Genomic DNA, 27199 nt, shown 5'->3' on the forward strand with positions numbered 1-27199 from the left:
ATGGGGTTAAAGGCATGCACCACTACACACAGTTTATATGATGTCTTTTAAGGTTTAAAAAATGTGTTATGTACGTATGTCTGTGTGTGGGTATATGTAAGTGTGAATGCAGGTACCCACAGTGGCCAGAGTGTTGGTTCTCCTGGAGCTGGAGTTTTTGATGTGTGTCCTTGGGAAGAGCAGCAAGCACTCTTAACTGGTAAACCATCTCTCTAGCCCCTAACGCTGTGTTTGGAGGTGAAAGCTACCCCAGCGTGGAGGAATAGAAGATGGTTGGAGGTGACCAAGTGGTGGAGCAAAGTCCAGAACAAATGACAAATGGCATTGAAGACATCTTAACTTTCATGATTCTCTCATCCTCAATTCCCCTACCTAAATTCTGGAGAACAAGGGCAAGCATCTTGGCCTCAGTTACTTTTCTACTGGGAAGTTAGAAAAAGGACCTAGAAGGCTAAATCTGTAACAATATGGAAGTTATGTGTAACGTGAATCTTAAAAGGTCTTAATAAAACAAACCTGGGGCCAGGTATTAGGGTGAACGCTGAAAGATCAGAGAAGCAGAACAGACCACAGCTAACCTCACCTCGCCAATTCCTCTATTGGTCTCGTTTCCTCAAACTGGAAGCTTCTGAGTCCTCAGTCCAGAATCAATCTCAGCTGAACTGCTGCTAAAAGCCTAAGAGCTGAACAGGATCCTAGTTCCTGGTCCTCACACCTTAAAAACCTTTCTGCTTCCATCACTTTCATCACTTCCTGGGATTAAAGGCTTGCTTTCTGGAATTAAAGGCATGTGTCACCATGCCTGGCTATTTCCAGTGTAGCTTTGAACTCACAGAGATCCAGATGGATTTCTGCCTCTGGAATACTAGGATTAAAGGCGTGTGTGCCACCATTTTCTGCCCTCTATATCTAGTGGCTGTTCTGTCCTCTGACCCCAGATAAGTTTATTGGGATGCACAATATTTTCGGGGACACAATATCACCACAGTTATGTCTCCAAATTGATTCAAGGGATGGAAGGATAGTGGAAAGGAAAATATTTTCCAGAATCCTCAACTTAAGGAAATGCTGGGCTCCCACTTAGCTGTTAACTCTTGGACACCACTTCCCAGCCCCAGCCCTGTACTGAACAGACTGGAATTCTGTGTTCGGTTCAGGACAGACCTCTCTGCACAGCAGGAGTCGCTGGACTAGTCTGAGCTCTCCCACAGTACACACTTGTGTTTTGTAATAAGATGTCCTTCCTTGGTCAACATGAATGAAACAAAACACAATGCTGCTTATTTGCTTATTTATTTATGCTCTGTTTACTTCAAAACAAACAACTCAACCTTGACATCATCTTCTCTGCTTTTAATCTTTCCCATAGCCTAAAACACTCAATGCGTTTTTGACAGACTAGTCTTTTTTATAAGCAGTAGGCCACTCCCAAAAGCTATCTTTCCCATGAAAACGTCCTAAATATCTTAGTCCACATGTTGACATCAGTAATTAGTATTCATCAATGAATTCTTGGTTGAGCATTGGCAACAGACCAGGACTTGTATACACTTAGTATCTATGGGCTCTACATACTTACCTCCAAGAAAATCTTGGGGACTGTATATATTCCATTTGTTTTCTCATAGTACTTGACCACAAAATGGAATGCAATTAATGTATTTTGAACTGACTTAAATTGCATAAATGACAAATTTACCTAGAATAATTTAAGCAAATTACTTGTCAGCTTATGACAAAAAATCATACTGGCTGGGTAATGGGCTTCATTAGTAAGCATGTATTCTTGTTCTTTTTTTATTAAAGACATGAGCCACCATATCCGGGAAACATGTACTCTTTATCATGCCTCTATTCATTAAACACTGCAATGACACTTTGCTTAAATTTTTTTTATTAATACTTCCTTTTCATAGCTCAAAAAAGACATTACAGATTATTCAGCAAATACAAACATCAAAAACAAAACATCACCTCTACAGAAATAGCCAGTGTGTAGACTCGATTACATAGGCACATTCTTTTTAGAGTTAACTGGTTTTACATAAAATTAACCACAATAGTGCAAGAAGTTACACTGAGTAAGGATAAGTGACAGAGAAGGGAAACACAAGCCTTAGATCAGTCAAGTCATTCATTGGATCTTGGGGTCGATTACCCAGACACGCTGAAATTCACATGGACATCACAAAAATGGAGGGGGGGGGAGGGAGGCTCCCCTGTCTTTCCTTTTCTCAAACACTGACCCCGATTAGCCTTCTGAAAACGGTAAAGGGTTCTCCAGTTTCTGTTGGCAAGTGAACATAAACGATAAAGAATGCTGGCTGTAGGGGAAGGGATTCACCTCATCCTTCTCACACACCATTCTTGCAAACCCTTAAACCCAACGGGGAGCTCCGTGTCCATCTGCGTTCACAGAGCTGCTGCTGTGGAGTCTCACTGGGATGGACCATCAAAAAGCACTCAGAAGTGAGCGTAAGCTGGTGCTTAAGGCTTCAGTCACAGTGTGGCTAGTGTCCACAGTGAGAACTGGGGTTTTATCTCAGGTGGAACATGGGATGAAGAAGGAGAGGATGCTAGGATTTCCATCCAACCAGTTAGAACTGACCCATTATATCTGAGTAAGGATAACCAGAGAAGAAACTGAAGTCACATGCAAACATACCCCACAGAGAAGATATTTTATAATGACCCACATTTAAAAAAATGAAATACATTTTAACAGGCAGTTTTCTCTCATTTGACTTTGTTATAATTACAGATGGCTTCAGATTAATCTGTTTTTCCCTCCATCCTATAGCCAGCTACATAAAAGGCTGTATCTATAAATCATAGATCATTTTAACATCTTACATCCTAACATCTTCAGTACTTGGAGAGTTAGACCTCCTTATGTTTTACCTGGCATTCACATCCCTATATATCCACTTGGGAGACTGCCCTTTAGACCTTTGTATTGAACTGGTATTTTGAAGTCAACCACAGAACAGAGAATTGGGGGCTTTCCTGCATTTCTGTCATCTAAGCATATAAGGAAGGGAAGGAATTTGAGCAGGAAAAAGATAAACTACTGGTCTCTCCAGCTTACATATTTTAAATTCTTGGTTCTTAAGCATATATAAAGAATCATACAGACACGCAATATCAACAAAATATGGCAGGAAAGGATATTCTGTGAAACAACCCATAAAACCACAGCTGGGGAAAAAAAATAACCAAAGAAACGGAAGTTCAGCCCTCTCTCTTTTGTCTCTGGAAACTGAGGTCAAGTTGGGAAACTGACAGGTGAATTAGCAATAGTGATCGTCTCCATGCTTGTGCAGAGTCACAGAAAGCCCAACTCTTCCCTTCACAAAGTCATCAGAGCAGGGCTACCTAGAGGCTTCAGCGTCCTACTGTGCCTGGCTGCAAACACAGTCCCTTAACCAGAGCACTTGATGCAATCTGAGCAACACTGGAGAGCTCTGTGGTCTAGCCCTGCTTTCCTATAGCTCCTCACTTTAAGAGATGGCCTCCAGGTCAGGTAGTGTTGAATCTTGGTGGCCAATGCTGTTCCCAACTCTTTTCATACTAAAATTATTATTTTCTTTAGTCTGTTCTCTAGTAGCTTTTCATTACATCCAGTTTTTTATTAGCATCGTTCCAGGTTCTGCAGAACATAGTACTATTAAAACTTTTTACCTTCATGGGCTTGGAATTGCAAGATATTAAAGCACAGGACTGGACTTTGATTAGCAAATTGTCTAAGGCACACTAGAATATAAAACCTCCATGTTCTGGCTTAGGTGACCACGGGAATATTACTAACACATGCATTTGTTCCTATGCTTAAGATTGCCTTCTATATCTTCCTTCACTTTTATTTCCTTTAATACACAATTATGAATGATAATAGCCAAAGCCAATCTCATTTAGAAAGAGCATAATTAAAATGTGGTAATGTGGAGGGAACTGGTAAATCAACACTGGCCATGTTTAGCAGACATCCATTGAAATCATAGTGAGAATATACTGACTAATTTTATATAAAATGCCGTTATTGTATGGTAGTAAAGTGTTAACACAAGATTCATTGGACAGGTGGCATATTTTTAGTTAATTTTTTGTTAGTTCTGTTCTTGAATTCTCTATCAAACTCTAATCACAATCTCAACTTCAGATATGCTAGGATTAATTTAAATCAGACATTCTTAGAAGGGTTACATTTGTGATGGTGGCATAGGCCTTTAATTCCAGCACTCGGGAGGCAGAGGCAGGAGAATTTCTATGAGTTCAAGGCTAGCCTGGTCTACAGAGTTCCAGGGCAGCCAGAGCCACACAGAGAAACCCTGTCTCGAAAAACCAAAAGAGTTAAATTTACCACTTTTTAATCAAGAGAATTTATAAAAGTAGGTTGGATGACAGTGCTTCCTTCTTATAATAATTTCTAGGACTTTTAAGGAAAAAAGAAGTCACCTCAATCTCTTGAGTTTTTTTTTTTTTTTAACTCCTAAACTGATGATAAAATAGAAATATAGAAGTCAGCTTTGAAATCATGACTTCACCTGGTGAGCCTCAGCCTTCCCGACTCAGACCCCGATCTCATGCGGGGACGTGATGTGCACAGTGGTCAGTGGTTACCGTTGGGAGGACAAGGCCCTGACCCAGCAGGACTGGCTGCGCGCTCCATCAGATGCACACGTCTTCCACTAGTCACTCTCACGGGCAGGGCACAGGCTCGCAGGTCTGTTTGACTGGCAGCAATAAAACGGGATCAATAGGCTAACTGTGGGCAGCACCTGCGCCCCTCCACCTCGGAAATGTTTCCCAGTGTGAACAAGGGACACTGCGAGTGAGATTCAGCCACACGTTAAGTGTCTCGGTCCTGACACTTGGTTGACACTGGCGGCAGGGATAAAAGCCAAGGCAAAGTTATTTAAGTCCTCTGGAAAATAAATGCTGCTTTCTAGCTACCATGTGAGCATTGGATGCTAAGCAGAGGATAAGTAGTCTCAGAGTCAAAGTGCCGATAACTTCCATTCATTTAATGAGTGTGTTTGACTCGGAAGGAAGGAATTAAGGTGGCCGGGCCATATTGTAGCTCACACTTGGCGACAGGCATTTGAACCACAGTGATGGGTTCTTCGTCCTCGTGTATATCACATCTCTCAGGAACAGCGCTTGTAGGGACATACATTCCTGATCCCAACCACGGTCCTAGACAGAAATTAGTCTCACTTCAAATAAGAACTCTTTTAAATGAGGGAATACAAGCCTGGACCGTAACTGTGGGAAGGGAGTGAGCAGAGGGGGAAGCCCACAGAGAGCGAAACAGAGCAGCGACAACAAACAGTCAGACAATCTAACAGGGACAACGGGCTAACTTCTGATGAGGAACAGCTAGCACTGCGTCTACAAGTGGGGTGTCAGTGATGTGTCCTCAAAACACCCCCTACTCTCTTTTTTGTTGTTTGTTTATGTGGTACTGGGGGTTGAACCCGGGGCCTTGTGCATGCCAGGCAAGTTCTCCACCACTGCGCTACATTACCAGTCCTCTTGTCTGCTAGAGTAGAGCGAGTGTATGCAAGCCCTGGACTCAAAAAAAAAAAAAAAAAATGGTTTTTGATACCATGTGACACCAAACATGTTCTAACTGTACTGGAAAAAAAAAGCCATCCTCTTTTTTACATTATTGATAACATAGACTAGGATTTTTTTTTATTTTGTAACCACAAGAAAAATAAAAGCTGAAGTCCACCATGGCATGCACAAATTCTGCCTATCCAAAGGATAATTTGTCCAACTATGGTTTTTAATGTAGTTATTAGTAAGCCCTAAAATACATTTCATGATGCCCCTCAGTTCCCTACCTGTAATCCATGATGACCCTAAGCACAGCAGAGGCAAAATGAATTTGATGGAGCCAAGGTAGCAGATTTTTAAAAATTAGTGATAATTTGCTTGCTAAATATAAATGGCAGAGGGGGGGGGAACCCCGAGGTTTCATTAAGGCAAAGCAACAACAAAATTCCAAACAGTCCAGGAGAAGCACCAAGGCCAGGAGAATTAGCCAAGTGGGTGGGAGAGAAGACAACACAGGTACTGAACGTGCTACGCTAGCAGCCGGGCAGGGCCCTGCCAGGGCTGAGCTAGGGAGGACCTTCGTTCCTCTTGCCAACCCTCCAAGCACGTGGACACCCGAGAACTCTCACGGCCTTTAGCTCAGCAGCGGAAATGACATGGAATTCCGTGACAGTGTTTTCGAGGATCCCACTGTCCTCCAACCGCACGAAAACACAGAGGAAAGGTTATCTGGAGCCAGAGAGCCTCGTTCCTATGAAGACTGTTTGGAAAACTCTTTCCTACCACCTTGGCCAAATCCAACATGACCGTCTCTTCCACAGCGCCTGGGATGGGTGGCTTCGTTAACCTCTGGGCATTTGCTACAGCGGGACATCTTACTTGACTCTTCTTTAGAACACTTCTTACTAGAAGATTCTGATATTGAGCAAACATTTGTCGTCTGTTCTCTTCGGGTTCGATCGTTTTCTTTTTTGTCTTTGAAGTTATGCAAAACAAATCTAACTCTTCTTTTTTAGAGCTTAGCAGAAACTTTGTAGCAGCTATTACATCATTTCCCAACTTCTCTGTACTTCCTTCTTAGCTGTAGCCCCTGTTCTGCAGGACACCCCCACCTACCCCCCCTGTTCCTTATATAATCACGGTCTTCACAACCTTGGTCACCTGCCTGTGGACACATTCAACATATTAATGTCTCCCTTAAAATATAGTAGCTACAATTGAATGTAACCCTCCATTCAGGCGTGGGCTGGCCAATCACCATGCAGAGCTGTTTAAACACCAACCACCACAGATGGAATGCATTAGCTTTGTGAATAGCTATGATATATTCCTGGTTCAAAAATGAACTCCCATTTCCTTAAGAGAACATTTCTGTATGAACTGCTATAAAACCAAGCCTCCTGAGTCCTACACACACACACACACACACACACACACACACACACCTATGTACTGAAAGGGTTGTATTTTAAAAACTCAAAATACAGGTCTTCTCATCTATGTCTATGCAGCATGTCCTTTTCGTTTCAATCGAATGCTTAGATAGTTAAAAACATAGTTCAAGCTAAGAGGTGGTGGCATACTCCTTTAATTCCCCACACTCCAGAGGCAGAGGCAGGTGGATCTCTGAGTTCGAGGCCAGCCCATATGTACAGGGTAGAGTTCCAGGACGGCCAAGGCTACACAGAGAAACCCTGTCTTGAAAACAAAAAAACCATAGTTCAAAACACTGCAATGATTTCTAATCATTTCTAATGCCAGTAGATAGTTCAATCTCACTAAATATGAGCTGAATATTATAAATCTTGGATCAGCCAGTCCCAAACTGCAGGTATTTTCCCAAGTCTGATAAAATATGCATTCTGTCCCCTCCCTTTATTCTTCATGAGAGGAAACACCAAGGTGCGATAAGCAGGGAGTTGGGGAGCGGTGGGTGGGTAGGCTGGGGACAGGTGAGGGAAAGGGAGGTCGTTCTGATTCTTGGAATTAGGAGCTCATGGTCATGACACTGGGACACTGGCTTTCCCCAGCCCTACCCTGCAGCCTTCTGCCTTTCTGAACCTGTCACAACACTGTGACTCCCAGTCTCTGAATTCGGGGCAAAACTCATTCCCATTAAGCTTCTACAGAGATTTCTTTAGCTTCAATTTCCTGTAAATTTTGAGTTAAAGGAACATGTAACAGTCATTGCCTATGAGGTATAAAAAGAACTCCCAAGTGTCTCTCTCTCACACACACACCTCTCTTATAGTTGTGCCTGTATTTCAGGAATTAGAAGTGATCAGTGAGAATTTGGCAGTTCGTTATGATTGAAGCTGGCCTCTGAACTGAACAGAAACTTACATTTAATGTCCCTTTTCCTTCAAGGGAAGAAAAACAAGTTCAGCTTTCCTTTCTCTTCAGCAGACTGTAAATCCAAGCCAGGCCACTAGTAGAATTAAGCTCCAGTCTCTGAATTTGAAAAAAAAAAAATCGGATTGGCCTTTCCCACTGTCTATCATGACTTAGGATAGCAGATGGAAAAATAGAAGTTGAAAAAAGTATTTTGATCTTGAACAATCCAGAACTAGTAGGGAAACCTCTGGACAACCTCTGTGGAGTGAAACCAGCATTCAAAGAATGGAGAGTTTTAGAAAAGGCCTGGTAGGCCCAAAGAGGAAATAGTTCTGAAACTCCTCCGACTCTTTCACAGAGGGGACCACTAGAGACAGATCCTTGATTGACTTTCCAGGCTGCTTTTCCCAGAAACTTCCAAGTGACAGATGGATACTGGGAGCAAACCGTGCCAACATTGATGTTGGCCGTTCTTTTCGGGGTCTCTAATAGTCGCCACCAACCACATACCAGTGCCATGATAGAAGCAGAAAAGAGACGAGGAGGCTCAATATACAATAAACTCCCAAAGCCGGGTGCACCACAGGCTGCAGGCGTGCTCGGCGTCAGGGAGTCTATTGAAAGCAACCCCCTCAGGATTTCCGGTCACACACAGGTAACTGCACACAGGAAATGGTGGTAGACCGCCCCCAACAAGGAGTGGCCACAGCAGGTGTTGACTTAAACTTGAGTTATTCAGGAAGACACCCGAGCGTGAGTCAGCGTTCCTCAGTTCCTTACACAGTAGGCCACTGTCACTGTACCCCACATTCCTTTGGGTTGTCCAACTCCTCTCCCTCAAAGTCTGGCTTCAAACTCTTTTTTTGTTCAATCTCCACCTGCCAAAATAAAAGATGGAGAACATATCAGGAATAAGAGCAAGGGGGAGGAAAAGACACAAAGGAACGGGCCAAAAGAACCTCGCAAGGGTCCTTGGGATTGCTTGGAATTCTGTGGCTAGTCTGGGCTGCAGCCATAACGGAAGCACTAGTTCTGAGTATACCATGATCCCCTTTAAGGTGCGGAATTCCCTCTTCTTCACGGTCCTTCTGGGAAATTCTTATTCTTTGTCTTGCAGCACTGCTCAAAAAGTACCTTTGCTCCTCACTCAGCCGGGAGACTGAGTTTCCTCTGAATGGTTCTGGTATCCCTGGCTCTGCTACTCCATAGGCTCCACGGGATAGGAGCAAGATCCAGTTGATTTTATCCAATGGTGTAGAAATCCGGTGGGCGACTGATGACAGCTTACAGAAGGGATAAATCCTTCTGTCATTGACCACTTCAGCCCCTCCAACTAACTTCTTTTCCTCCAAGTCTCTAAGCTAGTAAGTATTGGATCATTTACCAGTTAGCCTGTCTTCTGCAAAATACTGTCCAGAAGTTGCCCTTTGAAAGTAACATGACTTGGGCTGGAGAGACGGCTCAGCGGTGGAGAACACTGGCTGCTCTTCTGGACGGCCTGGGTTCACTTCCCAGCACCCCCATGGTGGCTCACCACTGTCTGGGACTCCAGTCCCAGGGCCTCCTCGGGTGCTGTAAACATGTGGTGCCTTAACTAAAGCCTCTGGTAAATCAGGAAGGGACTGCTTGAACTGAGGAATCTCATTCCGGCTGCTCCTCAGCCTTACATTGAATATCAGGCCTCTCCTCTTGGGGGCAACAGTTGAAGATAGATTACAGTCCATGGCTGCGGGAGTGGTGGTGGTTGTGGTGTGTGTGTGGGGGAGTGCTAGTTTTTTTCCTGGCCACAAGATGGGGCATTTGTTCTTTTTGGTAGTTAAACGGTTTTAGATGACACAACTGAGAAAATATTTAAAGGAATAATAAGTTACATAAATCTGTGCGAATCATTATCCATAGGAAATTATCAAACAACTTTGCAAAATCTTAAAGCCTCTTTCTCCTCCCTCTTTGGAAGTCGATCTTCTACCAAACGTCCACCCCTTTGCATTATAAGCCCTCCTTTGAGGATGATCTACCTATAATCTGAGCACTCAGAGGTAGAAAAACAGAACTTGAACCAGACTGAGCTACAGAGGGAGACTCTGTTTTCAAACAGCGCCCCCCACCCCACCGCGTCCCCCCTCAAGAAAATCAGCTCTCCAGCATTGATGGCAGACATCTCCCACAGCCTCAATCCTATTATCACTGTAAAGGGTTTGGCTTTTAAGTTTACACTTACTGCCCTGTGCCTGCCTCTTTTGTGTTCTGATACAGTTCCTGTAGATGAAATAAATACTTGCTTCAGCTTATCATGTTCCCAGGACTCCCCTCCATCTCCAAGTTCACTCCAAAACAGGAATTATGTCATGGATGAATAACAACTGTTGCTTGGCGCCGCTGTTCTATTTGCTATTATTCACGATGTCAGACATTATATTCTTCTCTCTCTTCAGCCCCTTAATTCTTTTTTTCCAAACCTTTCTCTTACCCAGGAGAGAGCATTTCATTAAAGTCAGAGCCGATTCATCTACAGCTACGAATGTAAAGTGCCTTGCTATGAGAAGCATTTGCTGAAAGGAATAAGGGGGAGGGGACGCACGGACGAATGGACTCGGGAAACATCAGCCCGGAGCCCCCCCGAGGCTACCTTGTAGCTGTAGTGTGCGGAGTAATTGACCCACTTCCTGACACCGGGCTTGTCTTCCACAGAGATGGATCTCACAGCTGCTTTGGAGGCAGAAGTGGTGGGCATGCTGAACTCGACGTTTACATCATTGGCAAATCTGGAAGGCACTTCCCGGTCCGAGCCAAGTTCAAGGTGGCAAAAGAAGCAGTGTGGATGACCAGAAGCTAGAACAGAAAGGAAGAATCCAGGGGTCAAGTTCGTCGAGGATGAAATTAAAAAGGAGAAGAAGCTACAGAGCCACTTTGACAATAACGGAGGTCTGCGGGCTGTGCACCTGGCAGGGGCCAATGCTGAGCAAGAGGGCGTCCGCAGGCAGACATCAGCCTCTGTGTGCCTCAGACCCTTTGTCTCTTGATTATCGCAGCCTGGAATACTAGCATAAAACCCACAGTCTGAGGGGGGCTAGAAGATGACTCAGTGGTTAAAAGCAATGGCTGTTCTTCCAGAGGACCTGGTTCAACTCTTAGCACCCACATGGCAGTTCACAATTGTCTGTAACTCCAGTTCCAGGGGAATCTGACACCCTCACAAAGCCATACACACCGGCAAAACAGCAACACACACACAATAAATAAATAAATATCAAAGTGATTAAACATTATTTGTAAACAGAAACAGGACCCCACTGTCTGAGAACCCGGGGCCTTTATGCATGTGTAGGCCAAAGAGCTATGTAGCACATCACGAGGGGCTTAAGAGAGGAAGAATGAAGAAAGGAGATTAGTGCTTGGCACCTAATAAAACATCGGTGACAGCCACCAGGGGCAAACCGCTTTCCTTTCCAAGATGAATTTTCTTAATAGCATTTTAAATTTTAGAGATGCCTCGGGCATGTTTCTGCGGGTGGGTGATAGATGAAAGTGACAGCCTCACAGACGCATGCCTGAAATCTGGGAATACAGTGCCATGGACAGACAAGCTGATGATCTGCAGTCAGAACGCCTGGGTCGCTCTGCGGTTCTCCTCGGAGTGGCAAAGTCCTTTGTTCTCCTCTGACCTGAATTCCTCCTCTGGGAATTGGAGTCATTAGGAGGGGTATGTATGGAGAGGGGCTGTACAATGAATACAGAATTAAGTTGCAGTAGGGTGCTATGGAGAGTTACTCCGTATCTATGGGTCAGCTGTACTTACAGGTAAAATTAGGATCTGCTTTTCACTTGATAGGTGAGATTCGAGGAAGAAAAGAGTTTAGTTCTGTAGCTATGACATTCGGGCATCACCATCCTTCATCAGACACAGTGGGGCTGACTGGGTGCCCTGAGCCTGGGATGATGCTAGCTGCTCCACACGGACTCTCTTGCTGAATTTCATCACAAAACCTCAAAGCAGCAGCTCTCAACCTGGGGGTCATGACCCTTTCGGGGTGGTCACATACCAGATATCCTGCATCTCAGATATTTACACTGCGATTTATAACTACAGTTTTGAAGTAGGAACGAGATAATTTTATGGTTGGGGGTCACCATAACATGAAGGAACTGCATTAGGAAAGATGAGAACTACTCTCTTAAGGTCACTGAGGTTTCTGGAGGGCAAGTAAGCTACCAGAGGTCTTAGCTAGAAATGGGCAGAGCTATCCATGACTGTGGGCTGTCATCCTTTTGTCTGAGTCATATGACTTCATGGTCCCCAAACACAGAGGCCAGGTTGTGGGACAATAGAATGGAGATGGAGAGCAGCGAGCTACAGATGAGCAGTGTGACATGCCTCTGACTGAATTGTATAAATCTTCCCTGCTCCTTCAAGTAAACCACGCCAATCTTCTTTATTGCTCCGGGTAGGATTTTTCAATCTTGGAGAGTAAGGAGATACACACCCTCTCTCCAAGGAGAAGACTAGAGTGAAGTATTTGTTTTTCTCTGTTTCACAAATGTAAAATAGTTCAATGGTAATTTCTAAAGAACAAGGCTAGGAAATTTAACTGAAAATTTTTCACTGGTTTTTATGAAAGAAATTGAAATAAGATATATATATATATAATATATACATATATATATTATATATATAATAAAAAAACGATGGCATCTGAAAACGAATCTGTTCAATTTATCCTTCTGTGTGCCACAGACTAATTACAGAGCTATTACTTATCAGCATCACTAATACTCTGCCTCACACTTAAAAGCATCACCCAATTTCATTTTGAATGAGCTAGGTATTAATAATCTTACTTTGTAGATGAGAAAAAATAAATTTCTCTGGAAGGGTTGAGTAAATTGCCTGAGGTCACACCACCATTAAGCAGTACGGCTGAGAATAAAATTCAGATCTCTGACTCCAAAGCAGGTTCTAAATACTTGGTACACTGCTATGGAATTTGCTTACTACAGTGCAGAAGGCCTCTTCACTCAAATAGGAGTTCGAACAACTGTTTTTTTTTTTTATCTAATTAGCTTTATTTGACATTGCTGGAACTCTGACATTTCTCTTTTTAAAAGGTGACTCCCTCTCCTCAGATTGTCTTTAAGTGTATTCACAGGAAACTCTCTGTAAGCCACATCTGGTCCTGGATTCCTAACCTCAACTATTGAATGTGTAAGGACGGTGGACCATTGGGGCAAAACAATTTGAAAACTGGTATTGTTTAATTCATGGCAACACAAATTATTTATATATATAAAATAACACATACATATGATAACTTGTCTTTCTTGATGAAATTGAGCATTAAAATTCCGATTGATTTATTTCCAAAAAAAGAGCCACCACATTGGGTGTGTTTTCTCTTTACCTAGACCAATAAGAAGCAGAATCAGAAAAAAAAGAAAAGAAAAAAAAGTTACGTGTGCAGGACTGAATGTTTCATCTCTTAGTGTCTTCTGTGGGCCATGCATGTCCCCATGTAGGACCAGGGAACAGTGTACACAAAGGGGCTTGGACCTTTGGGCCTTTGCTAGAATTCAGACACTTTCACGATAATGGAGGTTGTGGTTATGAAAAAACAATCTGTAAAAAGCAATTTACCAGCAGGGCAATGGTGGTGCAACTCCTTTAGTCCCAGCACTTGGGAGGCAAAGGCTGGTGTATTTCTGTGAGTCAGCCTGGTCTACAAGGCAAGTTCCAGTACAGCCAGGGCGACAAAGAAACCTTGTGCTCCCCAAAAACAAAAACCAACCCCCCAAAGATGGCAATTTACCAAGGATAACACCTATACAAAGAACTCAGAAAATGGGCTGGAATCAGTAGGTCATCACCAGCTCTCTGGTTTTGTGAATAGGAAGGCAGAAGCCGGGCAATGATGGGCAGCTGTACTGGTTAGTTTTATGACAACTTGACACAAGCTACAGCCATCAGAGAGGAAGGAACCTCAATTGAGAAAATGCCTCCATGAGTGGAGCTGTAGGCAAGCCTGTAGAGCATTTTCTTAATTAGTGATGGATCGGAGAGGGCACAGCCCATGGTGGATGGTGCCATCCCTAGGTTGGTGGTCCTGGGCTCTATAAGAAGCAGGCTGAGCAAACCGTGAGGAGCAGGCCAGTAAGCAGCTCCCCGCCATGGTCTCTGCATCTTGATTGCTCTGGTCACTTGTCAACTTGAGCCAAGTGGCCCAAGGACCAAAAATGATGCTAAAAATGTGTCTCCATGGCTGTACCCAGGAGACAACTATTAGCGTCTGTGACTAGTGCTGCTCTGGAGCTCTCTTTTCTGATACGCGTTGTTTAAGCTTTCCTCAGTTCAATGACCTACTCATACTGAAGCTCCCCTCCCCCCATTCCCATTTAAGGCCAGCCCTTGTTGCATATAATTAAAATCCTTCACACAGTACTATTAAGTACTTTAAGTCACTTTGAGATTATTTGTATACACTGAAAAACTACAAATCTTTGTTCCCAGGGTGGAAATTATTTGAGGCATGCATCTCTTTGGCTTCATCTATAAAGGGGATCTGGGTAGTAAGAAAAGACCCCTGGATGCGTTTTTGTGACTGTAGGTGAGTTATGTCATCTCTCAGGTTTTACTCTTTCATCTGAGGTCCCAGCTTGAAAGCCCAGTACTTCCGTAGCTCTCTTTTCCCCAGGGCTCCTGTGCCAAAGGAGAGAGAATCCAGGGCTTCTCATTTCCACCGGAGAGAGCTCGGCCCCGATGGCCGAGGCGGCAGGCACAAGAGCACCAGGAGAAGAAACACAGTGCTGGGCAATGAGTAGGCAAGCACAGAGAGGAAGATTGTTCTCAAAACCCCGCCAGTGCAGAAGCAGAGGGTGGCTGCCCCGGCCTCCGGCACAGAGGTCCGATTGTCCCCTCAGCTTGCACTGCTACACCCAGGGTCTGACACAGGATGCCTGGTGTGTGCCTGCTCCCCAGGCAGCCTCAGGAGCTGATTAGACTGCACAGTCTATCTCATCAAATTCCGTTTAAGATATGATAGTGCAGCCAGTCCGCACTTGTAGCAAAACGCCCTGAATACACGGTAAGGCAAGAAAGCCCGGGCATGGCGTTTCAACCAGGATTTCAAGCCAGGTTTTTTTTTTTTTTTCCCTTTTGCCTGACTGGCTAATCCACTTTCCTTAACAGATGGGCACAGTTTATTACAGACAAGAAGGGAAGCGGTTTAAAGGCTTGCGGGATCACAGGCTCTTCACGGGCCACTGAGGTCACTTAGACATACTCCAAAAAGATCAAGCCATTACAGCTGCTTATTGCTGCCTTGCTTCGGCACGCATAAAGTCCTGTTAGCAGCTGCCTTCTGGCCTCCCTCAGACACAGCAGCACAGCCTCTGGCTGTGAGCAGGACAGCTAGGCTGAGAAGTTTGTTTGTTTAAATCGAACACTCCCTTCTTTACGCTCTGTCTGGTGGAACTCTGGCCTTGTGGACCTTGATCTCCTGAATACTTAGTCTCTTTTCTGTCAAGAGCCCCATAGCCAAACGCTGGGGCTGAAGATATTATGACTGGCAGTACCTAGTTGCAGAAGGGCTCACTTCTCCCATATACTGTGTGTGTGATTGGCTATAAAGTGGCTCTTTCACCTTCATGAAGGAGATAAAGATTCCGAACCCACGAGCGTTCCAGGATCTGGGAATGAATTGCATTTGGCACCACAGCTAACACAATGAGTTCCAGAAGAACAAAACTTCAAGGCGCTGCAGAGACGACTCAATAAGTACAATGCTACTATAAGGTCCTGCCTTTGATCCTAGGAACTAATGCAAAAGAGCCAGGTGTGGCGGTGCGTGTGTATAATCCCAAGGCCGGGCATGGGCTGGAGAGATGGCTGGCTGACAATCCACTGTAACTTCAGTTCCACGGGATCTGGAGCCCTCTTCGGACCTCTGCAGGCAATGTGCTCACATGGTGCATAGACGTGCATGCAGCCCGAACACCCATACGCAAAGTAGTAAAATAATTCAAACAACCACAGAACGAACCACAACAGGGCAAACAAAGACAGGGGAGTCACTTGGGCTCACCGGTCAGTCAACACAGCTAAACTGGCAAACTGGGTTCCAGGCCAGGGAGAGACCCTTTCTCACAAACGGGGTGGCAAGCAATGCCTAGCAATGGCATCTGATGACATTCCCTGGCCCCTACACATATGTGCATACACACACACACACACAAACACGCACGCACACAAACACGCACGCATGCACGCACGCACGCACACGCACACACTCATGCATACACACACAACTCAGAAGCTTCCCTGGGAAGCTATTTAGCGCTCAGCTGAGTAGTATACAGTACATTTTATTTTATGGGAGATGAAGAACGCTAACTAAGGTAGGGAAGAGATGACATATACGAGGTCATCCTGGTTGTTACCACGTGCAGACTTCCTGGTCCCCTATTCTGCCCTCTCTGCTACCACCGTTTCCACCACACAACATAATCCAATGCGGCACACCGGCACAGGCTAGAGTAGGTCGACCCCAGCTCTTAAGCAGTCTCAGTGCTTGTCTTCTAGAGGACCTCCCACCTACCTGAGTTCTTGTCCGGCAGCCGGTTTATCCTCCACACAATGGCGTTGAAGGCGTGCTCATACTTGGCAGTTCCCAGAGTTACTCTCATGACTGGCTCAGAGCCAGAGGCACCAGCGGAGCCAAAACTTGCCCCCCGGTTCACTTTGGCTTTCAAAGACTTTTCCCCGAGAACACTTTCCCGGCGGAAGTTTTTCACCCACTCACTGGGCACTGGGTAGCGCACCATCACGTTCTCACAGGGAACCTGAGTCAGAGGGTCGCGGTTCGAAGAGAAGCCGGGGGACATCCTCAGCCAGCTCTGCACCTCCACCTCTGCCCCGTTGATGCTGGCTGCCGTCCTGAGTGTGAAGGGCAAGGTCTTCTCGGCAAATACCGTCCTAAACCTCATCAGCTCAAACCGGCACGCGTCCAAAGGGTTGAAGAGAATAACTCGGGAACTGTTAAACACGTCCTCGTCCGCACACCCATGGAAACGGCACTCGTGGAGCTTGATCCACTTGGTGGTGGTGGTGGGCATGATGTCCTGACGAGAAACGATTTCGTTCCCTTTGATGAGGATGTCATTGAGGCCCAAGCGGCACTCGGCCAGCCCGGAGAGGAAACTCAGAATGTGGATCCGCGTCAAGACACGGTGCTGTAGGATCTGGTTGTCTCCTTTGCTTACGGCGCCCGAGAATTCGTCCCTCACGTCCACCGTAATCTCCTCTTCGAGGTAGTTTAAGCCGACTGTGCTCAAGTCCATGGACAGCACGGGTAAATCCATGAGACAGTCCTGAACTGCATGGACGAAGCTCAGGAAGTCATCGTAATTGGTGGTGCCCAGTTTAATCACCTGCTCCCTCTCCGCTATGTGGGCCACAGCAGGTTTGGGCTGGTATTTCTTCTTTTCCTTGTAAGTGACACGGTCTATCCTCAAGCTGTGGATCCTGCCGTTCTCGTCATAGTTCTGGAGCCGGGGTTCGGAAACCTCGTGGCAGATCTCCAGCTTGAATTCACGGAATGGTTTTTCTAGCCCCTGCTCATAATACAGCTGCAGGTAACCACTGCCTGTCAGTTTGATGTAGATTGGTCCCCAGTGCCTGGAGGACATGATGTTTTTCTTCTCGGGGATTCTCAGCATCATTGGCCATCCATCTCTGGGCTGGGACAGAGCGGAGGCAGGTGAGTGAGCATCTAGTTCAACCCAGGCTATGGGGTCATCATCAGGCAGGGAAGTACTGCCAACGTGATCGGGATCATCAATTTGGAGTTGTTTGAGCCTTTCAATGGCATCAGGGTGGGGCTGGCTTTTGCCTGAATCATCAAAACTGATGGCATCCTGGTAGATGACGACGAGAGAATCTCTTTGGCTTTTGCCGGTGGTACTGGAAATCGAACTGTTTTGGGAGCGCCGTTCCTGCTCTTCAAAGAAAGCACTGAACGGGTTGATAGGGGAGGGCTGCACGTCCTGTAGAGTCTCATTCAGGAAAGGATTGGTGGCCCTCCAGGGGGGTGCCTCGACTACAGAAGGTGGGCGGTTTAAGGAGGAAATATCCAGCTTCTGCCCTTTGGAGAAGTTCATCAGCGTGCTCTTGGGACGGTCCCTCTTAAATGACCCAGTTGAGTTGGAAGGTACATCTGGGATTGCGGTTGCAACAGACAGCGGATTTGGCTTCGCGGGAGAGCTGACTGGTGGCAAAGGGCAGCTGACTTCATTGTCATCAAAAGTGACCCAGCTGGGGAACCGGGTAGAGGTCCCTGGTGGAAGAGCAGGGTGCCCATTCATGGCTGGACTGCCAGCCCGCCAACTGATGGCCTCCATCTCTACTTCTTCATCTTCCTGGAGGGAGGAGGAATTGTCTGAAAAAAAAAGGGAAAAGACATGAGGAGCTGCCACACTGGACCTTAAAGGAAAGTGAAACCAGGGAGGCAAAGATTGCTGGAGTTTTATCTAGAATCCAGAGAATTCCCAAGCAGTTTACTACATGTCTCGAGTGCATAAAGTGAACGCTCTGAGCACAAGTCTCATGGTTTTGCAGTGGCTTTCTAGAGGTGCCACCACATTAAATGTAGTAAGGACATGACGGCTTTGTAAGACAGATGCACTAATGTGTGAAACAGATGCTTTCTGCACGTGGCTCTAAGGTGTGTGTTCTTAATTTATAAACATTGAAATGTCTCTCCCATGTGAAATGATACAAACTGACTTTTTAAAATTAAACTATAGTCTGTCAGTCGTAATGACAGCACAGAGCCTTAATTATGGCCCAAATATGATCAATACGAACGGATGACAAAATGTGAGCACCCTCAACGTGAAGGTAATAAATCCATACACCTGAACAATTTGGTCACTGATCAGAACATGGTTCAAAACATGGACTTCTGTGCTTGTGAAAAAAAAAACAAAACTTCAAGAACGCAAGACAAGAATCTTGTGACCTCGGTTTCTCCAAAAACAAGGAATTGTCCTTGGACTGTATTTCATACTCCCTCCAGGTGCAGTGGGTAGGAGGGAGTTTACTTCAGATGTTGTTAATTCATATGCCTCAAATGAAAAACTGTGTTTTCCCCATGTGTGAATTGTTCTTGTGGTTGTATACAGCTTGAACTCATGGGAACTTTAACATGTGACCTTCCTTAACCCTCGGAGTATACACTGTCTGATGCCCTGAATAAAGGTGGCTATTGGATGGGACTTTAGTCCGCTTCATTTTTAGGCTCCATTCTCCCAGATTCCACTGCCTTTAGAGCAATAAACAGGGAACTGTTAAGAAATTTAAGCACAAAAAAAAAAAAAAAAAAAGAACAAAGAAAGAAATTTAAGCACACAGTGGAATAATACCTAACCATTACAGTGTTTATAAGTTTGTAGTAATATGAGGAAATGATCATGATATAATCTCTTTTTTTCTCTCTAAAGTTTCCATCTCTGAGTTTATGTACTTTGTAATTTAAAAGGTTATTACAAATAAAATTCTGCCCTAACAGAGCCTTCAAGAAAGAAAATAACTGATTTGGGTTTTAGTAAGAGGATGGTCCAAACGTGTGACGCATAGTCCCCAAGTGTATGAACAGGAAGTTGTGGGGAAGGGACCACAGGCTTTTAGTAAGGAGGGCTGGATTCAGATAAAGATACAGAACAGATAAAAAATGTCAAGCATATAGTAAATACTCAGTTTTACTGCCTGGATGAGCAAGAAGTTTTGCAATGGGGTAGATCTGTGTGTGTGTGTGTGTGTGTGTGTGTGTGTGTGTGTGTGTGTGTGTGATATGCCACCCACTGTTTCTCTTGCCAGTCATTAGGGGTCAACTGGAATTAGATGCTTGAGTTTTATGACTGTCTCACTAATTCTTCATGCGTTTCATATCCAACTATACCAAACCAGCCACGCTACACACAACTGCACGCATAATTAATTACACATGGAAGGGATGGCTGACTTGTTCTCCATTCTTCCAAGAAATTCTTTCAAACATACAGCCATTTCTTTCATTAAAAGGGTCACGTTGAAAGCCAGGCATGGTGGGACTCCGGTACCCTGGAGACCGAGTCAGGAGAGTGGCTTGAACGTGAGGTTTGCCTGGACTAGACAGATCAGAGCAGCCAGGACTACACAGCAAAGTTCTGTCTCAAAGGGGGAAATAAAAAGAAGAGGCTGCAGGTTTCAGTAACATGTTTGTTTTGCAAGCTCAAGGATCTGACTTTGAATCCCAGAACTTATACTAAAAATATAGGGAGATTCTTGATAGGCGATAGCTTTTACAACTCTAAAACACACACACACACACACACACACACACACACACACACACACACACACACCATTTTGAAGAGACAAGATAAACAGTATGAATATATACCTATCCACAGCCAACCCAGAAGGCCATGAGCAAAAAGCACTCTCTGTATGGGTAGCTCTGCAGAGAGGACTTTCCCTCAGACGTGCTTTTGTAGACGTAGAATTTATTTATTTACTTATTCACTGGGAGAAACGGGAGAGGAAAGGGAACAACCTGAGCTCATAGTATTTATACTTATACTTTTATTAATCTTTATTGTGTTTGTAATGAGAGATAAGGGGAACACTGTGGGTCCGTGTAAAATACAGCAGCTTCTTTGAAGCAGTCATACATCTCCCAGCTCACAGGAGTCTCAATGGGGCAGCTTCCTGGAAGGCAGTGTTGCCACCCATCCCGTCCCTGGCTGGCCATCGCTGTTCCCAGGGACATTCCCTTCTGCCTTGAGTTCATCCTCACTCACTGGCTTAAGACAAGCTGAGCCCTGTCCCTTTGGAGGGTGGCCCTCTGCCAAAGCTGTTTATACTCTTGCCAAGGGATTCCCTTCTGTTGGGAGCTTTGTCCACAAAATAGTCCCCTTCATCTTCTGCTGAGACAGACATTTAAAAAAATAAATTAATTAATTAAGGAAAAGAAGGAAGAAAGGGCTTGTGTCTCTATTGAAGATCATTTTCTTATAATAAATTCCCCTCAAAGCGAAGTTATTTAAAGTTCTAGACATTAGGGATGGAAGCATTAGACTCAATGTACAATTTATTAATTTCAGTGTTGAGAATTGAACTCAGGTTGTCACTCATGCTAGACACTCTACCACTGGGCTACATCCTCAGCCATCAAAATACACACACACACACACACACACACACACACACACACACACACACACACACACTTTTCTTTTAAAAGTGACTCAAGAATTCTTACATGAATTTACCTGAGAAAATAACAAGTTTGTCACAATGTACAGAGGGGATGTTTATCATAGCAATGTTTAGATAACCAAAAAGCTATAAATAGCAAACATTGCAACAACAGAAAACCATTCTATAAACTGCTGCACCCTTAAAATAGAACCCTGTGCCACCTTTGAGATATGCTCTTGCTGCCGGTTTGTGGAGGGCAAATCAAGACCCTACGATCTGAATTTGAATTGCTTGTGTTTTAACTATGTGTCAGGATCTTGCTAAAGCTACTTAACGTTGGGTACATCTTTAACTTCTGTGTCTCAGTTTTCTATCTATGGGCTTAAAATTATTACATTATTTTATTTATTTAATGTGAAATGAAATTTAAGAAAATTATCAAATCCTACTGGATAGGTCAAGAACCGAACGTTCAGTAGCTGCTCTTCCCATTACCCCTAGAAGAATCTATTTCATTTATAAAGTAACCAGGTGTCTGAAAACATTAGGGTACAGTATTTCAATAAGCCTTTGGAGACAAATGTCTCATGGAGTAAAAGCAGGATCAAAAAATTTCAAATCCACATTCTTTCTCGTGAAAAACAAAAACAATGTGATATTGCTCACGTAAAAAAAATATAAACTGGGCTGGGGGGGGGGGCTCAGGGAGTCAAATACCAACCACAGGAGTGTGAGGCCCTGGGTTCAGATTCTGCAAGCTCAGGTTCAGGAGCATGTGTCTGTAATCCCAGTGATCCCAGGGCAAGATGGGGTTGGGAGGCAGAGACAGGAGGAGCCCGAGACAGTCATGGGCTGTGGACCTTACAGAAAGGGGATGGCTTTGCTACAGTCTGTGTTGAACAAGCCAAAGCCAGTTAGGTCTTTTTTCCCAGTTTGAAATGGGCAAAAGCTAATTATCTTAAATAGGAATTTAACTATCACCCATAATTCCATTTATTAAAAAAAAAAAAAATCCAGTATTTGGCTTAATTACTCTCCTTCCCACTTGCTACTCAAAATAGCTTTTGTTATGATTTGAGCGACCGCCACACAAGGGCCACATTTAAAGATCATGTTCCCAGTCTATACTGTAGGAAGATTGCTAAGGCCCAAGAGCTTTCTGGTACCATTACTGACACAAACTAAAGCACAGGAGTGAATCCTTAAGGATAAGCTCATACAAAATTAAGTGACCACATAGGTAATCAATCAATATATTTGGGACACAGTAGATACCCTGCCACTACCCGACTCCCGCCAGTTCTTAACCTGATTCATTAATGTAATGCCATCATGCAGGAGACCTATTTGCAAGATGCCCACTGAATTTGTTGGGAGCGGCGTGAGCAAAGTTCTCTGCTGCAGGTTTCTCAACACGAGAAAACAACCACAGTTATATAAGAGGATAGATACACTTAACGTTGTAGCCAGCCTCTACCAGACGTCAGGCGCTTAAGCAGCCATATAGCAATCTATGGTGTGAAAAGAGGAACACAGCATTTCTTAGAGATAGTAAAACTTAACCCCTTCTCTGCTGAGAAGACCATAGTTTGGTGGTTTTAAGAAAACTGCCCAGAGGCTAAAGAGATGGCTCAGTGGTTAAAAGTTGGGTCCCTGCCAGCCACATGGCAGCTCACAACCATATGTAATTCCAGGTTCAGGGTTCTAACACCCTCTCCTGGCTCTAAGTATTGTACTCATGTGGTGCATAAACATCTGTGCAGGCAAAACATGCATGTATGTAAAATAAAAATAAATAAATCTTAAAGAAAAAAAGAAAAGAAAAACTGCGTCTCCAATGAGGTTAGAAGCCTTCTTGCTTTAAATTTCCATTAAGCATTATTTCATTCATGAACAGCTCACTACTGTAAAATCTGATTAACATTTTCCATTTGAGACTGGCAAGAGTCAGGCTAACAGACTTTTTAGGGGTTTCGTCCAATTTGAGGGAAAGAGGGCAATTAAACAGAGGCTGACATCTTTGTTTATACAGACATTTCTGGGCAAAAAGTCATACACCATGTTAATCCAAATGTGTGAATGTGTAAGGGCAAAAGAGTTACTCAAACGAACTTCTCGAAGGAGCATCTAACTTTAAAAAGTACAGTGAGATTATTCAACTCCATGACAAAACAGGGCCAGAGATGAATGAAGCTCTACTTGCCCTCAGCTCTGTCCAGGTGATGATGCTTTCATGCTGGTAAAGTGACCTGGCCAGAGATTTCCTAAAAGCAGGAACAAATGGATCAAACCACCACTCAGCACACGTAACACGTACATTAAGACATTCCTTTGTATCTACCAAGTACCTTCTTCAAACGGTGGGCACAGGCTTCCTGCCAGATCGTCTCTCTGCTTATCAAGACTGGCTGACCCAACACATAGAGGAAAGAAGCAGGCACCAGAATTTGGAGTCTGTCAAATGTTTCAGGAAAATTCCATTTTCTTGCAAGTTGCCAATATGTATCCTTACATATGGCCAGGGACTGGTCTTTTCTCTGGAGCTCCAGACTTTGACCTCTGTTTGATCATGGACTGCTTTTCTGTAACTACCCAATACTCAGTTTCTGTATCTTTTACTTTTTGTCTTGTCCTCTAACAGGTAAACCTCAACTAATCTGGGCATACTGGTTCCCTGGCTCAACATGCATTGTCTTTATCTAAGTTTCTCCTAATGTCTCAGAAAAAAAGAAAATGGAAAGCTTAGAAAAAGAATGGAAAGCTCCGTTCTCTAGCTCAGAGAGACATGGCTCTAACATCTTGCTGTGGCTGGCAGGACCAGCTTCAGTTGCCTGGCAGCAGGACTCAAGGACTCAGGGTCACCAGCAGGACTCAAAGGCAGATTCTGAAAGAAGTGGGAAAGTGCTCTGTGGCTCGAGAATTTCCGAGACGTCACTGTAAGGGGCGATGTGTGGTAGGAGGTAGCAGCAGAGGGAAGGAGCCTCCACCTTGACTGACTGAACACAGTTCCTATACCCAGAAGCTACCGGGCCCGGCACCCAGGACAACCACTTCCTAGGAAGAGCATTGCCAAGTCCCCAGAACCAGCTGCCTGACCCCAGTGCCAATGCTCTGACTGGAGGGGACTCATCAGAACTGTATGCTCCACCTCCACACAAGTCTCCCCTGTGGGCTTCCATCTTCTCATGTCCTCTCCCCTTCACCACATCCAGCTGTATGCCAGCTAACAACCCAGGGCATCTATACGCTCCAAGGAATCTCCAGATACCCGAGGCAGGTCCCCGGAAGTCAGTGAAGGGCTAGGGTGAATCAGTACACCTGAACCTGCTGCGAAGGGAACTGAAACCTGATCTTGCATTGTTCAGTGGTATCAATTTCTAATGGCATCATCTCTCTTGAGTGAGTAGGTAAAATTAAGTTTGGTACAATCATAGGGCAATTCTCAGATCCTGAGATTGCTCAGGAAGTTAAAGACACGCCACACTATCACCTTCACAACCCTTTAATTGCAGTAATCAGGTTACAGAAAAAGGACGGATTTAGAGAGGATTAGAGCATCCGACGATGAGGGCTTCATTGCTCTCCTGGTTACGTGAGTTAAGCTGAGCCTCAGGGAGGATGTCACAGAGACCAAATGTCAGGAGGACCATGAGCTTGAAGGCAGCCTGGGTTATGAGGTGAGACCCTGTCCTCAAAAACCCAAATGAAATGAAGATTTAAAGTCTCATCAGGGCCTTTGTCTGTAATACCCACAGTACTCTACTCTTAGCCCACTAATGTTCTATCATCAGCATATGCCCCGGCAGAGCTGGTACTTATCATCCTTTTCATAGACAGCACTTCTTGTGTAGATGCACATACATGCCCGTGATTGTGTGCGTGCACGCGGAGGGCAGAGGTCAACCGCAGCTGTTGTCCCATAAGTACCACCCACTTTGTTTTCTGAAATAGTCTCCCGCTGGCCTGGAGTTCACCAAGTAGGCAAGGCTGGCTGGCCAGCAAACCCATCTGCCTGTCTCCAGCTCCTCAGCACTGGAATTACAAGCACACACCACCATGCCTGGCTTGCACTTACTTATTCACTCCCTTACCTATTTATTTATTTATAAAGCGTGAGTTCTGGGAATCGAACTCAGGTCCTCATGCTTAGATGGCAAGCATTTCGCCACTGGAGCTATCTCCCCAGCCCTCCTCACATGTAGTGCTTCTGGGTGTGTTTTCATCGGGTAAGCCCTTGCGATGGGCATTTCTGATTCATCCAAGTGAATTCTGTCCATTTGTTTGGGGTGTGGTATTCACGGCAATAAGCAAAGCTGGGAGCTCTTACACATGATCACACAGGCTTGTGCACACATATGTGGCGGTGAGAGGAACAGACATTCTGAGTCCATATCAGTCTGGATAACTAACCTCTGTTGACCTTGTTAAGCTGTAACACTGTTTCTGGAAGCAATTCCAGAAATCATGGTGGTGGCGGCGGCGGCAACATCACCAATAAGAATGTTAGCTGCAGGTCTTACAAGCTGGAAGGACCCCTATGGAGCCAGCCTCCTGTGTTACTCCAAATTTACTTCTCCTCAAGTTGGTTTTCTAACAACACTGGCAACAACAAAATAACCAAACACCTCATGCGTGCAACAGGCCATTTCTTTTCAAATGGATTTGAATTGCATAATTTTTTTTATTAATTCTCTTTTAGAAAGATCAGAGGAGACGATCTTATAGACCACAATTAATAAAAGTAGTAGGGGTTATTAAAGAGCTGATTCAGTGGTGCAAGAGCACTCGCTCCTCCTGTAGAAGACCTGGGTTTATTTCTTAGCACCCACATGGCAGCATATACAACTGCCCACATGGCAGCATATACAACTGCCATAACTGCAGTTTCAGAGGCTCTGGGCCCATTTCTGACCGCTGAGGGTATCAGGCACACACGGGGTCCATATGCACGCAGGCAAAACACTCACACATAAAATAATAAATAAATCTTTAAAATATTTTTTGAAAACCTGTGCACATATCAAGACAGTATCTTAGACAAATAAAGAAAAAACAACTTTGTAACAATTCAGTGGATTCATTTAGCAGGTAGAGATTTAGGTATACTTCTAAATCTCTCTCTCTCTCTCTTTTTTTTTAAAAGATTTATTTATTTATTATGTATACAGCATGTATGATTGCAGGCCAGAAGAGGGCACCAGATCTCATTACAGATGGTTGTGAGCCACCATGTGGTTGCTGGGAATTGAACTCAGGACCTCTGGAAGAGCAGTCAATGCTCTTAACCTCTGAGCCATCTCTCCAGCCCCCAAATCTCTTAAAATTTCTGAGCAACTGTGTTAAGATAATCTGTGGGAGAGTAGTTAGAAACTATTTCCAGAAGGTTCGTTTGCTCAATATTTTTCCAGACTTGTTACCACATCCATTTTCCAGCAGATATATACAAGTGTTTCTTGGGTGGACACAGGCTCTCAAGGGAAAGGCTGCCTCGAAGAGGGTTTGTACTAATGCCTGACTGACTTCCTGAGCCATGCCTGGCTCTACTGCCAATTTAGAGCCATCACGAGGCAGAAGAGGGTAAAAGTGAGGTTCTTGAGTCAGATTGACCTTGCCCTACTACATGATAACTGAGCTCCTGGGAATGCTTCTCAGTCTTCCATACACTTCAGCACCACCCAGTAACGCTGCCAATTTCAAGAGTTTCATTAAGGACAGTGAATTTAAGAATGTCTGGCCTGGCTGGGTGTGGTAGTGCATGCAGGAGGCAGAGGCAGGCGGATCTCTGTGAGTTCGAGGCCAGTCTGGTCTACAGAGTGAGTTCCTGGACAGCCAGGGCTATGTAGACACCCTATCTCAGAAAAACAAAAACAAACAAACAAAAAAGGATGTCTGGCCCATAAGGCTAGGGAGATGGCGTAGTTGGTAAAATACTTGCCATGCAAACATGAGGATCTGGGTTTGGATCTCCAGCACCCACATAAAATGTGGGGCTCAGAAGCACATGCCTACAATTCCAGTATTGGAGAGGCAGAGACAGGAGGATTCCTGGAACTCAGTGGCCTGCCAGTCTAG

At 44.6% G+C, this 27199-nt stretch overlaps 1 protein-coding gene across 2 annotated transcripts in view; it reads right to left on the reverse strand.

Moving 5' to 3' along the window:
* Window positions 1-1877: 1877 nt before the first annotated feature.
* Ston2 (stonin 2) overlaps window positions 1878-27199 on the reverse strand; it is a 160012-nt gene continuing 134690 nt past the window's right edge. For both annotated transcript variants that reach the window (XM_006987271.4, XM_076551170.1), the window contains 3 exons: window positions 16485-18323; window positions 10526-10728; window positions 1878-8774 (listed from right to left, as the gene is read on the reverse strand). In XM_006987271.4, coding sequence (XP_006987333.2) covers window positions 8691-8774; window positions 10526-10728; window positions 16485-18323 — 2126 coding nt within the window. In that variant the 3' untranslated portion in view covers window positions 1878-8690. The remainder of the gene's footprint in view (window positions 8775-10525; window positions 10729-16484; window positions 18324-27199) is intronic.

The sequence above is a fragment of the Peromyscus maniculatus genome, chromosome 14, assembly GCF_049852395.1.
Source record: "Peromyscus maniculatus bairdii isolate BWxNUB_F1_BW_parent chromosome 14, HU_Pman_BW_mat_3.1, whole genome shotgun sequence".
Lineage (NCBI taxonomy): Eukaryota > Metazoa > Chordata > Mammalia > Rodentia > Cricetidae > Peromyscus > Peromyscus maniculatus.